The sequence below is a fragment of the Sinocyclocheilus anshuiensis genome, unplaced genomic scaffold (genome assembly GCF_001515605.1).
Source record: "Sinocyclocheilus anshuiensis isolate Anshui unplaced genomic scaffold, SAMN03320099.WGS_v1.1 scaffold44, whole genome shotgun sequence".
In the NCBI taxonomy this organism is placed as follows: Eukaryota; Metazoa; Chordata; class Actinopteri; order Cypriniformes; family Cyprinidae; genus Sinocyclocheilus; species Sinocyclocheilus anshuiensis.
The window spans coordinates 1,899,293-1,914,977 of record NW_015555746.1 but is presented as its reverse complement, the minus strand read 5'-3'; the positions used below and the strand labels follow the sequence as shown (position 1 = coordinate 1,914,977).

The following is a 15,685-nucleotide window of genomic DNA, read 5'->3' as shown; positions in this document are numbered from 1 at the left end:
TGGGCTAGCTAACCAATCAGAGCCCATCGCCTATTTCTGAGGGCGGGGCTTCATAAAAGCAGGAAATAATCAGCGCATTTCTCAGAGAAGGGACAGAGCGGTGTGGAATAAAGGTAAATTATGTAAAAATAAATAAATAAATAAATAAATAAAAATCTTTTTTTTTTTTTTTTTAAATGAAGCATTAACATGTTAGACTGCACCCCATAAACACAATCAAGCCTAGAAAAAAAACAGTGAACCACCCCTTTAAAGCACCCAATAATGAAGTGCAACAGATATTTTACTTGTCTAAAGCATATAAAGTGGAAAAAAAGCCTAGTCTTAATCAACGGTAGCCACTGACTTGCATTTTATGAATCACCAAGGACCATGGTTTCAGCTAAAAAAATCTTCTTTACTGTTCTACTGAAGAAAAAAAAGTCACCTACATCTTGGATGGCCTGATGGTAAGTAAATTAACAGCAAATGTTAATTTTTGGGTGAATTATTATTTTAAGACTTCGTTTCTAATGCATACACTTACATCGTGGTTGTGCTCCATTCAGCTGAACGGAGCATATGTATATAATTTTCCGGAATGCTCTAATTTACTCAAGTTATCGACTATATAAAATATTGTTTTTATAGAGTTTTTGAAAACTGGTACATATTTTCTTGTGTTTTACAGTAAAATTCAAAACGGCAAAATTCAAAACACTACACGTATTAATCAAAATAAATTGTGACATTTCTGCTGCTGTTTTTGTGCTGTAAAATTTCTTCAGTTTTGTTGCAAAACCAAATTCCTTCTGGTGGCTGTTGAATTTCTTTAAATTCCTTTCACTAGACATTCCAAATAAAATTAATTTATGAATTAAAAAAAAAGAAAGTTCTTAAATTTTGCCTGACACACAATTCAATTCAAGTTTATTTGTATAGTGCTTTTCACGATACCAATCATTGCAAAGCAGCTTTACAGAAAATATTAAGTTTCTACATTACATTTAGGAATAGGTTATTAGTGGTGACTATGGCAGAAATTTACAGTACGAATCATGCAGTTAGTTACAAATTACACGTAATAAAACAGATGGTGAACACTATTAACTGCTATGACTACATGTTGCGATTAAACGTTGCGATTAAACTAAATTTGGTAGTTTTACATGTTGTTCCACACACACACACACACACACACACACACGCACGCACACACGCAGACACGCACACACGCAGACACGCACACACGCACGCACTCATGCACGCACGCACGCACGCGCACACACTCACTCACTCACGCACGCACGCACAAAATTTTACCTGAATCCAGGAATCGTCTTGGCAAAGCCGATGACCTTCTGAATGCTGTAGGAAACCAGGTCAGCCAGGTGAGGAAGCATGGAAAGACTAGTGCCCTCATCCTCCTTTGAGTCTGGACTGGAGCTCAAACCCTGCTCCTGATACATCATCAACAAACTGCTCAGATTCATCTTACGATCTCCAGACTCTACAGATGTAAAAAGAGAGGGAGAGAAAGAGAAAGTAAGAACAAAACAGATGAATGCTTCCGAAATCCAAACAGATGCCAACAAAAGTGATAATTCTTTGATTTTACTGCAGTTCTTTGCATTGAATGAAATTTATTATTATTTTTGTGGTGGGCAAGTGAAAATGCTGGTAAGGCAAGTAAAAATCTGAATCAATGGCTCAGAAAAAAAGAGACAATATTTTTGAGACACTGGCCGATAACTGTGTCCACTTTAACAGAAGCTTTATCTCCTCCTTGTGTCTGTTTCAAAATCTGCCAACAGCCTTATATTATACAGCCAGACAACAAATAACTTGTTTTTAATATTTTTGTGAATTGTAAGAAAATATTGTGGCAAAAAAAAAAAAAAGAGTTAATTTCAGCAATTTTGTGTACATTAAATTTGCTATCATGTATTATGACTGCGCAATTATGGGGGAAATCAATGTTGTTGATTATTTTTCTTGATATTGTAACTGAATTTATTTGGATTTTTCTTCATTTCAAATTTTAAATAAATGCTAACTACAGCTTGCACTAGAATTACTGTGCATGTTTACACCGGTACATGTGACTGGTTGAGCCCGCAGCTCAACACAACCTCACTGACTGTCAGCGTACTGTGTTCTGCACTCTGCAAACACCTTCATAACAATAAACAAAGCTGTCAACATAGCAGAATAAATCTCTTATTTACACTTTGCCTAAAAAGCAAACAATGTCAAGATATTAGAACAACTGCAAAACAATACATTTTCATACAAAGCGAGTAGACATTAATGTAATGCTGTAATCAACACTTTTCAAGATTAATTAAATAAGCAGCAGTCAGAAAATTAATCTGTTTTTTAATCAAATTTATTTTAAAAATCCAGAAAAATACTCATAGTGTGTGCTGTAAGATTATGGTCATACCACCCACCCCTAGTACAGAGTTTATAATACATGTCATATTTAAAGTTACAAAAACAACTTTCTGCTTCCAGGATGAGCCATATGTGTGTGTGCATGTGCATGTGTGTGTGTGTGTACGCGCGCGTGTGTGGACGCATGTGAATAGTCTGTTTGTCATTAGAGAGGCTCTCCTGTGACGTCAAGCATGGTGAGATGGACGGAGCCTGCTGTGCATTTAAGACACACAACCCCCTAACACACACGCCTGTCCGCGCCTCACACTGGGCTGAAAAACATTTCTCAGAAGAAACCTTACAGGTGATTTATGCACAAACGAGTGTTTGTGTGCATTAGTTCAGCATGTATACACGTGTGTGTGTCACCTGGAGAATGGCTGAAGGAGTCTGAGGAGGCATCTGATAGTGAATGAAGAGATGCGGCTCGGCTGGCACTGCGTGTAACTGGACCCTCTCGAACTGGAGGCTGCAACACAAAACACACATAAACCTATGAACACACTGAAAAAATTTGCAAAGTATGCCTAAGAAAGACAGAAAAAGTGGACCCAAAAAGTATTTGAAAAATTAAAAATGTAGGAATGTCTCTGCATTATATAACGAATTATCAAAACAACAGGATTTACTTGATATATAGCAAACATTTGTAATATCATATATACACCTCCGTTCAAAAGATTTCACAGGGATTAGTACAATGTTTTTTTTATTTTGAAGGAAATCAATACTGTGATTCATCAAAAGTGGAAAATGCTGTTCTTTTGAACTTCCTATTCATCAAAGAATTCTTGAAAAATTGTATCATGGTTTCCACAAAACTGTTTTCAACATTGATAATAATAAGAAATGTTTCATGATCACCAAATCAGCATTTTAGAATGATTTCAAAGTCAAAGTCACTTTTATTGTCACATCACCACAGCACATGTGCCTTGGTGAGTGAAATTCTTGGAAATTCTTTCTGAAGGACCATGCGACACTGAAGACTGAAGTAATGGCTGCTGAAAATTTATCTTAGACATCATATGAATAAATTACATTTTATATATTAAATATATTAAAATATTAATCAGTAATTTTAAATTGTAATAATATTGTCACAATATTACTGTTCTTACTGTATTTCTAATCAAATAAATACAGCCTTGGTGAGCTTTTGAGACTTCTTTCAAACCATTTTTTAAAAGACAAAAATCCAAACCCAAACATTTGAACAGTAGTGTAGTGATCACTTAAAATAATTTTCACACCAGTTGGTTGAGAACTGTTAGTTCTGAGAAAAGCTCTAGAATCATTTATTTACAGATGCCTCTTGGTTTAAAACTGAATGCAGGCAACATTATGTGTCACTGAAGTGCCCAAAAGCTCATTAGGCTCACTGTACAAGAACATTTAAAAGTGTCCCTATTATGGGTAATGAAAGTAAATTTTTTGGTTTTGGGAGTCCCCAACAACAGGCTGACATGCATTCAAGGTCAAAAAATACTTTCATTGTCTTATAATATGCATTTATTTTTACCTTACTTGCTCAATGACTCCCAAACGATTAGCTCAACGATTCATTTTTCCAAACCCCTCCTTTGCGTGACGCTAATCTGCAGTGATTGGTCCGATTGGTCTCATTTTCATTTCATCATGCCTGATAAAGCAGCGTTTGTGAGCGCAGTGCTGCTTTGTGTACACTGTGTTACCGGGGAAACAGCTATTTTATTTTGCTATAAAAGCAGCACCTAGTGGCAAAGAATGAATTTGCATTTTCATTCTGACCAACCCGAAAAGACCAACAAGTGAGCGGGCAATATGCTAATGTTTCATGTTGACGTCAACATGAAACGGCTTGGGATTTGTTTTAAAAATGACTTGTTTCAAAGATTCAGAGTCAACTCTTTCTTTTGAGAGACAATAACTTTACACGGTGCACTTTCAGATTTAAAACTTTGCAGGATGTTTTCATTCACTTAGAGCTGTGTTACACACTGCATGAAAGGTAATTTTCAAAAATCCATAATAGGGGCACGTTAAAACTGGCTGAAACTAAGAGAATGGCATACAGAAGAGAGGAAGAGAATGGAGAAAAATCAGATGAATATTTTACTCTGAAGCGTGAGAAGTCAGAGTAGGAATCGTCATAGGTTTTGTGATGTGCATCCACGAGCGTATCAATGATGCTGCGCTGCTCCTCTGAAAGCCGGGGCTTCTGCGCCTCCCTCTGCGCCTCCTCATCCTTTCTCCTCTGGATCAGCTCCTTTTTCCTCTGAACTTCCTCATCCGTCAGTATAACTGAAGGAAAAAGACAGATGAGCATCATTACTGTGCTCATGTAATATAATTTTATTACAGGTAAAATACAGATTAAAAAATGAGAAACTTATATTGTATGTTGTTCTCCAGTGTTATATTACGACCATAATTCATTATAATTTACTTTAGTATCGTTCAATAGAGTTTAATCAATAGCTTTAATTTAATTCAGTCTCACAGAAACTGACAAGGGGGAGAACAATTCCATCAGACCATTTATACTTGTAGAAATACTTGAAAAAATTGAACCACATTATCTCAATATCTTTTTTCTAAAACAGCTAAATCATCTGGATATTTCTCTTCCATTTCCCCCACTAATCTAAGGATTACTATTATTAATTTTCAGACTATCTATATAAAAATGATTAAACTATTTATTTTTAGGGTTAAAGCAATATTCAGGTTTATTGCTATTACGATTGTTGGGGTCAGTAAAACATTTGCATCAAATATTGCCGTTTTATGACTCTGCATGCAATGCTTATTAAAAAAAAACAACAACGTGATAACATACAAGCTATATTTTCCGCTGATGATTCTTCAAACACGAGAGCAATCATTGTGAAATCCATAATCTGAAGTACCTTTCACTTTCCAAATGATTCGCAAAGAGCTGCCACTCAGGATCATGTGCTCACAAACTACTTCCTTATACTAAGTATTACTTTTCTAACAGCCTTTCGGGACCTTTTGTGACCGGATCATCTTACTTGCTTTTGTTTGGAACAACCTAACAAACAGCATAGCATTCCTGCAAGACCGCAAAAATGACATTTGGAAGCTTTTGACACTGCAGGGTAAATAAAATTTAAACTATAATTAAACGTGATGTAACAAAGTATATCTTGGCTCCCAGTAATCAGTGTTCTGAGATGTGTCATGCTGGCTAGTAACTCACACTCTTTCATCATGCCAATATCCAGGCAACGCTTGAGTCTGCAGGCCTGGCAGTGGCGACGGTTATCTTTAGTGATGGTGCAGCTTCCATTAAAAGGACAGGTAAAACTGGCCTTCCGCTTCATACTGCGCCTAATGAACACACACACGAAAACACTAAAAATACTCTGGCAGTATCACACTGGTTACAGATAATATGTGTTAATGTGTTTCTTAATGAACATCGGTGTAACTGTGTGAATACCAAATTGGATAAGAGAAAGGGTGTGTGTACCTGAAGAAGCCTTTGCAGCCCTCGCAGGTCATCGCATTAAAGTGAAAGCCAGTGGCTTTGTCTCCACACACACCACAGATCCGTGGAACATTACGGTCAAACTCATCTGGCACTTGAGTGGATGTACTAACGGCTGACTCCATCACTATAGGAGACGGAGGAGGAGGAGGAGAAACAGTCAAACATACAGAGTTGTGCATTTACGAGGATGATGGAAAGGAGAATACAGATTGCACTATTGCAATTTTAAAAGAACTGTCTTCTAATTAAATATATTTAATTTATTCCTGAGATGACAAAACTGAAGCTACTCTAGTCTTCAGTGTAGCATGATCCTTCTGAAACCATTCTAATATGCAGATTTGGTGCTCAAAACAAGAGTTGATAATGATAAATATCATAACTTGCTTTTTATTATTCTGTGGAAAACGTGATACACTACCATTCAAAAGTTTGGGATAAGGAAGATTTAAAACAAAAACATACATTTTAAATAATATTTTTTTAAAAAGTCACAAAAGATTTCTTATTCAAATAAATGCTGTTCTTTCAAGGTTTTTATTCATCAAAGAACCCTGAAAAATATCAAGTGTCACTTTTTCCACATAAATTTTGGCCAGCAAAACAAGTTTTCAACCTTGATAATAAGAACCATTATTAAAATAATTGAGCATCAATAATAACTGATAAAACAGAGTATCAAATCAGAATATTAGAATGATTTCTGAAGGATCATGTGACACTGTGGTAATGGCTGCTAAAAATTGCAAAATTAATAATCAAAGGAATAAATTACATTTTAAACACATTAAAATATAAAACAGATATTTTAAATTGTAATATTTTAGAATATTAACATTTTGACTGAATTTTGATTAAATACATGCAGCCTTGCTGAGCATAAGAGACTTCTTTCATAAACATGACAAGATTTTAATTATTATAAACTTTTGACCGGTAGTTTATGTAAGGCAGAAAAAAGACAGAAACAAAAGGAAATGTCCTCTTTCTTCAGCACAGACTGACAGCATAACAAAACCACAAATCATAACTGACATTCTTTAGCAAGTGTTGAATAATTAACAATCCTTTAATAGAACAATAAATCATTCTGATTAAAGCCATGAGGCCAGTATCACAAACTGAATGGGGGAAAAAACAGAGTTCGTTATATAAGCATCACTAATGTATGCGCATTGATAAAGAGCGTACGAGATAGAGGGGAATTAATTAGCTATCAGTGCTACACCATTGAGGAAGGGCAGGAGGATTAGAGTGGTTGTAGGAGACTGTGCAAATGAAAACAAACAGATGTCAGCTTCAATCTCTCCATCAGTTTTTTTAAACAAATATAAAATAAAAAGAACAAGGTCAGCAAACACATAAACATAAAATCATTACAGACCCACTGAACAACCCATGAGGAACAGCAGCTATGCTGAAATGAGTCAGAGGTCAAAGTGACACACCAACTCAAACAGCTAAAAAGCATCAGGTGATAAGAACATTGTCACAATAAATGTGTGTACGATAACAGCACGCGATTAACTCTTCAAACTTATCACTGTCGTAATACATGGGATCAGCAATAAAGTGGAGATCTATGTGAAAGGTCGCAAGGACATCACGACTCGGTGTATACAAACAGGAACAGCGCAAACCAAATAAACATACTTCGGCGTAGAGGGTGATGTCACAGTTTTCACTCAGTAAGTTATGAGGAAATTCCTACTTTGAGGTAAAAAAATGCCTTTTTGAGAGCTCTTCGCTATAAACAGAATATTTCGGCTGGAAAATATGCTAAAAGCTTCATATATGGCAAGTTTACCTACTTAAATACTAGTTCAGTTCTACACACACACACACACGACATGGCCTCTTCAAGAGAAAGTTCTCAAATTACTCTAACGCACACAGAAAACTCACACTAATAAAACTATTTCAAAACACTTCAGCACATAATGATGCATTTATCTAAACTGGACTGTTCATTTATTCATCTATTCAAAATGTGTGAAACATTTGCAATCCCAGTTTGTGAAGATTTAGTTGGCAGTCAGCCACAAACATGGCACTACTTATGTGCATATTTTTGAAGGTAACCTGCAGATGGACGTTGTTATTTTTCTTGGCATATCCAGTAATGATAATGATTGTTTTTGCTTGTCAATATCCATTCCAGACAGATTCAGAAAGGAGGACGGACGTAAGTCATAATAATAAATGTGGGGCCTGTCTGTGTGACGTCACACAGACAGACATCTGAGATCGGCTCGATTTGTGAAAGGGGAAAACATTTAACCAGATTAATAAAAAAAAACACTGGGTGGATTTTTATCATTATAGGGTGGTTGTGTACACACACTGCCAACACACATTTCAGTTCAAACAACTTGTAAAAGTGCATGTAGCGTCCTATGACCCCTTTAAAATTATTAAATAAACGATTACAAAAAGTGTTTTAATAAAATGAATGTGAACTTTCAAGTATTGGCACAAACAAACTGTTTAAATGCATCTGTCATTGCATAAGAAAATATAAAACAGAACAGACTGGTACTTTTTTCAAATAAAATAATGCAATTCATATACTTTTAGGTTATTTTAACTTCATACATGCTTACACAAGCATTCACATTCAGTGCACTCAAGTGCAGGAAAAAGTAATTGTGTTTCATTATTCTGGATTGTACCTAATTTCTCAACAGCCTGTGGGAAAAAAAAATCTTTTAAATAATAAAGCAGACTTAGTGAAGTGAGCTGTAGCTATGAGTGATTAGCCTGGCTATACAATATAGTCCTCATCAACTAATATTATGAGCAATGCTCCGTATTACACTCAGTAATCTAAAATGAACTTAACATTTAAAGTCCAATACATTGATTTAACAAAAAGACTGAAGGTTAGAAGAACTGATCGATTTAATATGACTATTTTCCTGCTAATAATATAATGTTTAAAGACTAAAACCACTCATTCTAAAAGCAATTGTTGGGTAAATTTAGTCCTTGCTTTCACAAGTCTCCAAAATCATTAACGGTGTGTGCACATTGAGAATTTGGACTGTGCACATCACATCTCCACTATTCGCACTTACTTCAGTATATGGCTCTTGTTATCAACGCACACATAGCATGCAGGAGATAAGAGACTTTCAGAAAATGTTAAATGTGTCTTAATTTGCCGGTCAGGTTAATGTTTCATCTGATGCCACATAGCATCTAGGTAATCTGAGAACACCTGGGATATTTTAGATCCGGACATGTGAAGACGGCATGACTGACACTTTGACTGCGACCTCACTATATGTACGATCGTGATGCCCTTTAAGGTAGTTCAGAGTTAATGATTGAACTGACTGAAGCATCACATAGCACTAACAAGTATGTAGGACAAGGTGTACGAGAAAGACTGTCCCTCTTCAGCAGAATGACCTGGATGTGAGTGCAATGGCCTGTTTATCATATAAAAGTACATGAGGTACCACATGACTAAAGTGGAGAAGATCGCCTTCGAAGAAACATGCACGATCGTTATCTTTTAATCGAAATTGAAAACGGTTTGAAAATATGGTGAGAATTGACTTTGACCTCATCTTCGAAAACAAATTCAGAGAGCAAAGTCATTGTTGATAACCACAGATTAGCATATTCCATACCATATTACCAGTGGTTATTGTGTAACATACAGTGCTCATGTTATATAATAACTCTATAACATGTAGCTATGGTGATACTTCAATCGACATGCGTAGCTATGGTTCCTTTGCAATAAATACTTCTAGAAGCTGCATAATGCTAGTGTGTCAACTAGTGTGACATTTAGGCATAGTTAGGTCATAAATGTAAGTAAACACAGAGAAAAGCGCCCCAGCCCTTGAAGCTGAGGCTGAGGGGCGCCTGTGTGCAGGACAGGACAGAGATGCTGTCAGGGTTTCATAAACCTCCATTAGCTATGACAACAGACAGAGACAGACTCACACGGCAGGAATGCCAGGCCTGGCATGGAGACCATGTGGAAAACACATACATACTAAAGCCCTGTAGAAATGTTCTTGCACTTGGAGCGACACGGCAAACTGGCTTTGACGGCTATAATGGCATAACGATCAGCAGGCCCATAAAAAACATAAAAACAGACAGAGACTTCGAGACAAACTGTCCTACACATTTCCTCCACACACACACATCCCAAGGAAATATGTGTGTATGTGTAATGCGCAGAGCCAGTTGGGTCAGTTCGGGTCCAGAAGACAGAAACTGCTCTTGTCCTCACATGAACCCTACTGGAAACACAGTGCCAGATTATAACACTGCCACACACTCACACACACAAAGTCTCTCTCTCTCACACACACACACACACACAATTCCACAAGTACACCACACAAATACAAACTAAAACTCGTGCCAAGCAACACTCTATGAGGACATGGTAAAGTCATTTTTCTGTCGGATTCTTTCAGAGATTTCCATTTGAACAGGGTAAAAACATATACACGTTACGTGAATGTATAAGTCATTGTTTATGCTAGATGTTTAACCACAGGCAGCATTTACATTAACATACCCCTCAGGAGACGGAACAGCCGATATATGCGTTAAAATCAAGCTGGTTTAGATTTAACCCTATGAAATGTGGTAATCCTGAGGAGAAGCACAAATTCAATCCATGTAGGCCAACATCACATCCTCAAAGGACAAAAATCCCTTCAACGTAAACACAACTTAAAGAGACAGTTCACACAAAAATGAAAATTCAGTCATCATGTATGACTTACTTCTGTGGAACACACAAGATAATATTTTGAGAAATGTGTGTATATTTTTGTCCATACTATGGAAATCAACGGTAACCAAAACTGTTTGGTTACCAACATTCTTCAGAATTATATCTTCTTTTATGTTCCACTGAAGAAAAGAAAGTCACACAGATTGGAACAACACAAGACACAAGATGAGTAAATGATCACATCATTTTCATTTTTGGGTGAACCATCCTTTTATTACAGTGGAGACTGCAGCAACATCTCTACTTTTATTTTACTTTACTCTCAGAATTTATATTTATTTATTTTGCATTACTTATACAGTTTCAGAAAAAAAGTATAAAGCTAAAAAGTTCTACATATGTAGCCTTCTTTCTTTGCATGCACATTTGGGCGGCATTACGCAAATATTCACACATAGTGACCTAGATATGTGGGGGCGTCTTAGAACGAGCCGTTTTAGGGGGGTGTGGCAGAGTCTTAACTTTGATAAAGAATATCTCTTTGGTTTTGAGACTTTAGTCTTTGCAACTTCAGGGATCTTATCTATGCACAATCAGCTTGTAACACTCCAAAGAGAAAGGAAAACTTGAAATCGCATCATATGACCCCTTTAATTTCGAATAATTTTTTGACAGCCCTAATGTACACTTTAGGTACTAATATGTACTTTTAAGGTCCTAATATGTACCATTTTGGGGTAAATAAGGTACAAAGATGTAGCTTTAGCTTTTAGAGTAAAATTTTTTCTAACAGTGTATATTAGTAAACTTGTAAAATAATTGACAAATGTGCATCTCGAAATCTTGAGACAGATGTATACAAAAAACCTTGTGACGAAGAACTTAAAATTAGCCTCAGCAATATCTACTTCTGATTGGCCAATCATTGCACTCTGCTGTCAGTTATTTTTGTGTAATGACCACTAAACTTTATAAGTATAATTTATGTAGCCTATTTACTTGGTAAGTATGTAATTAGGGTGACACAAGATCCCTCCACTTCCTGATCACCTAAGCTGACTGTATATTATCCCTTATATACTGCGGTACTACGCAAAGTAACTATAGGATCTTATAGAAATCAATGCTATGGAAAGAAATAAAAAAAGATCATACATATTCTGTGTTATTTCAGTCTATTTGACTCTCAGTCCATGCAGGTTTAGTGAAGCCATATATAGCAATGTCAAGCACTGAGCAAATAGTACCAATCCACAGTAGCCGAAGATACGCCATACAAAGACATACATTAATCATTTATCATTCCATCATGCTGAAAAACCTCCTCACACTGAACATCAATTATTTCTGAACTGTTAAATTCACCATAAGCAAACAAATATTATTTAAATCAGATGCAAAGACAAAGATAGCATTGTAAAACATTAGCCACAGTAAATAAACAAACATCAGGCCAACACTGTACAAGTTACATTACAAAATGGCCTGAAGTCAAATTTAGGCTGTTTACTATTGAGAAATCTTTCTCAGCTGTGAATAGCCATTTTTACGTATTCGTCTTTGGTTACCCTTGCCGTAACGCGACCACTCACTCTGTCCATGCAAAACATGGGGCAAGAACACACACATGACCAGAAAAGTGTAAATGACTCCTCCTTCCTCCCTTTTCCCTCTTTCCGTACAGGGGGTCTTTCTACCCTGTGTCCAATCCCAGTGGTCTGCATGCACACACACGCATACACACACATACAGAGCCAACTTCCCCTTCAATGGGCCTCTCTACAGGGCTACAGTCAAGGCCTCACAGCTTCTGCCTAGAGTTACAGAAACTACACACAGGCACACACATTCCAGCCTCTGAAATGAGCACCACCACAATAACAACCTAAACATCACAATCCAGTTCCTTTAAACAAAAGGAACATATCATCAGTACAACCTACATAAAGGCAGACGTGTACAAGGGAAGTCCAGCATGACACAGACTCAGAATCAATCACGTTTAAGAACGTATTATACAGGTGCATGGGTATTCTGGACTATACTGAACATGTAAACATCCATTATAGGACGATATAGATTTTGCTATTGCCGTCCATACGGGAGCGCAGCAGAAAACAAATCTACGTCTTTTCAGTCATTTATCCTGCACTGATAAGACAAACAAATAACAAAAATGAAGAGAAATAGGGGAAAAAATAGAAATGTGTGCATATATGTTGCGTGTGTATGTATACATTAGTTCAAAAGTTTGTACGATTTATTAATGTTTTTGAAAGAAGCCTCTTATTCTCATCAAGGCTGAATTTATTTGAGCAAAAAATACAGGAAAAACAGTAATAATGTGAAAGGTATAACAATTTAAAAGAACTGTTTTCCATTTTAATATATTTTAAAATATAATTTATTCCTGTGGTGGCAAAGCTGAATTTTCAGCAGCCATTACTCCAGTCTTCAGTGTCACATGATTGGAGATCATGAAACACATTATCAATGTTTAAGCTTAATCTTTTTGTGAAAAAAAAAAAAAATCAGGATTACTTGATGAATAGAAAGTTCAAAAGAACAGTATTTATTTAAAATAAATATATTTTGTAAAATTAGAAAATGTCTTTACTGTCTCTTTTGGTTAATTTAATGCAGTCTTGCTTAATAAAGTATTTGTTTCTTTAAAAAAAAAAAAGGACTGACCCCAAACTTTCGAACAGTAGTGTACATACAAAAGACGTAAAAGGGAAAGTGGGTTTTGAAATCTTTCCAGGGTATCACGTCTAATCTTGTTACATGGTTGGCTATCTCATACTATTTCCACTCAAATTAGAAAATCGCAACCCTGAATTTGCACAATAGAGCATCGTTCCCAAAACAACCACTTCTACCAATTGCATTACAGCCACACAAACACATTATCTGATACAACTAGTCCTAGGCATTGCAAACCTATTAGCCATTCCAACGTGGGACAAGGGTAACCATTACATTGATTTTAAAGGTCTACCACCCAACATCAACCTAAACAACTAGAAAATAAGAGAATTAATATGACCAACCATTCACTTCTGACCATGCTTTGTCTGACATGCCCTAACTAGTTGTCCATTAGGAACGGTGGAAAAAAGTCCTAGCCCAGTTCAACCGACGTTAAACAAACTATGCAAACTACAACAGATTTTCAACATACCAACAGCACAATGGGCTTTCATGTCAGTCACACGCTCTCTCTCCTATATGACCCACAAGGGCATTATGTTAAACAATACTGATAAGGTTCAATTTACCTGATATAGGAGGGTATTACAGTTTACTAGGTTTTTAATAAAACATTTATAAAGTTTTACTTTCATCATCAGGTTTTAGAAAACAGATATAGGCCCCCATCAGGTAAAACACTTAATATGAACATTTTGCTCAGACCATAGGGTAATAAGGACGATAACGTTTATTATCACAACAGCAGAAGATTAACAAGTACAAGAAAACAAATTTAAAAATTTGTTTAAATGAAACAATATTTCTCACTTACAATGAAAAATTACAGACAAATAAGCAAATGCATAATAGATAATGTCTTTATGTATATTTACATATACACATATGTGAAAATATATTTATGAAAGTTTAATTACATTGTAACTATTGTAATGTATATTAACTAATGATCGATTAAACATGTAATTCCACAATGTTTGGTCATATTATCAAAGAAACCTGTTATAAAGTATTACCGCAAACACAACACATACATAAAAAACACGTATCCGATCTGAATCACTCGTACTGTACGTTTTATTATGAATTGGTTCAGTACATCTCTGATATTACAGTGTTTGGATAGAGAAGTCAGCTCAATATTGTCGCTGTGGCTGGATGATGTCGCAGTTGGAAATTACCGCAACAGATGAGCCGATACGCAGCTATACTATCAAACTCAATACCATTACACGCTTTTACATTGCTTTGAATATAATTAACTTAATGCTTAATTAGCACGAATATGCTGCTTTAAGTCATCCTTCAGAACTAGCTGTACTCGGAGGCATGCAAAGTTTGTGTAACTTGCCAAGGTCGGTGTTTAAATTACATTCAACCAGTGCAACGAGACAGATGCATCAAAGACACACAACGAATAAATAAACAGGTATTAAAGTGACAAACGCGTTTTAGCTCAGCATCTACCACACGAGCACTCTCTCTGGATCTCATGTGCCAGGTTAAAAAAAAAACAGTCACTTGAGTAGGTTACCTAACATTAGCAGACTAGCAGCTTTTGTTTTGAATTGCATTAGTGTGCGCACAAGGTTCACTTTGATAATAGTGTGCGTTAGAGTACACTGCTCGCTTCGTACCTGCGTGCAACTTTTCCGAACAAGAGAGATGTGACTTTTGCTGCTTCGCTCCAGCCCGTAACTTGTAAATCTTGTTTTCTTCACGCCGAGAACTTGGCGCCAGCTCACATGCTAGCACGCCGAGAAAACACGCCCACCGCCTCGGCAGCGCAGCCCCGCAGAGGGTCGCCTCGCTCCGCGTCCAGCCGCGCGGCAGCCCCGTAACTCGCGGTCGAGCCTCTGGAGGAGCTAGTCGACGAGATACTAACAAATCACGCTGGCTATTGCAGTTTTGCAATCCATCCCGTGCAGATTTAATCGCGAGTCTGTGGATTAACGAAAGACAAAAGAATACGACCAAAAAATATCGGTCGATTCTGAACGCACTTCCTCCGCGCCCTGTGGGAAATTCGCAGTTTCCGGGCACAAAACAAACTTTGAACCCACGCTGGTTAGGACTGTAAAAATGTTGTACTTGACCCTAACTAGATGGGACTCCGTGTAATTACGCCCCGCCCCGACTCTACCCTGTACAGCGGATTTTCCTCCAATAACGGATCAAAGACTGTGCTGTGAGCGTGCGTCTGCTGTTTTGGTTGGTGTGACATCCTCTGCCACGCGCGCACTGTTTGGACAGGTCAGTTGTTCGTAAAGCGCGTGGGGACAACTCCCACATTCCACAAGCAAGACACACTCACTCACACGAACCCCACTGCATTCACAGGCGAGCTG

At 36.8% G+C, this 15,685-nt stretch overlaps 1 protein-coding gene across 1 annotated transcript in view; it reads right to left on the bottom strand.

The window, feature by feature from the left end:
- The window catches only part of vdrb (vitamin D receptor b), a 25,169-nt gene extending 9,484 nt beyond the window's left edge, over nt 1-15,685 (bottom strand). The window contains exons 1-6 of the mRNA XM_016467192.1: nt 14,975-15,685; nt 5,897-6,041; nt 5,624-5,754; nt 4,517-4,701; nt 2,788-2,887; nt 1,303-1,489 (exon numbers count right to left, since the gene is read on the bottom strand). Of these exons, the coding sequence (XP_016322678.1) occupies nt 1,303-1,489; nt 2,788-2,887; nt 4,517-4,701; nt 5,624-5,754; nt 5,897-6,039 (746 nt within the window). The 5' untranslated portion in view covers nt 6,040-6,041; nt 14,975-15,685. The remainder of the gene's footprint in view (nt 1-1,302; nt 1,490-2,787; nt 2,888-4,516; nt 4,702-5,623; nt 5,755-5,896; nt 6,042-14,974) is intronic.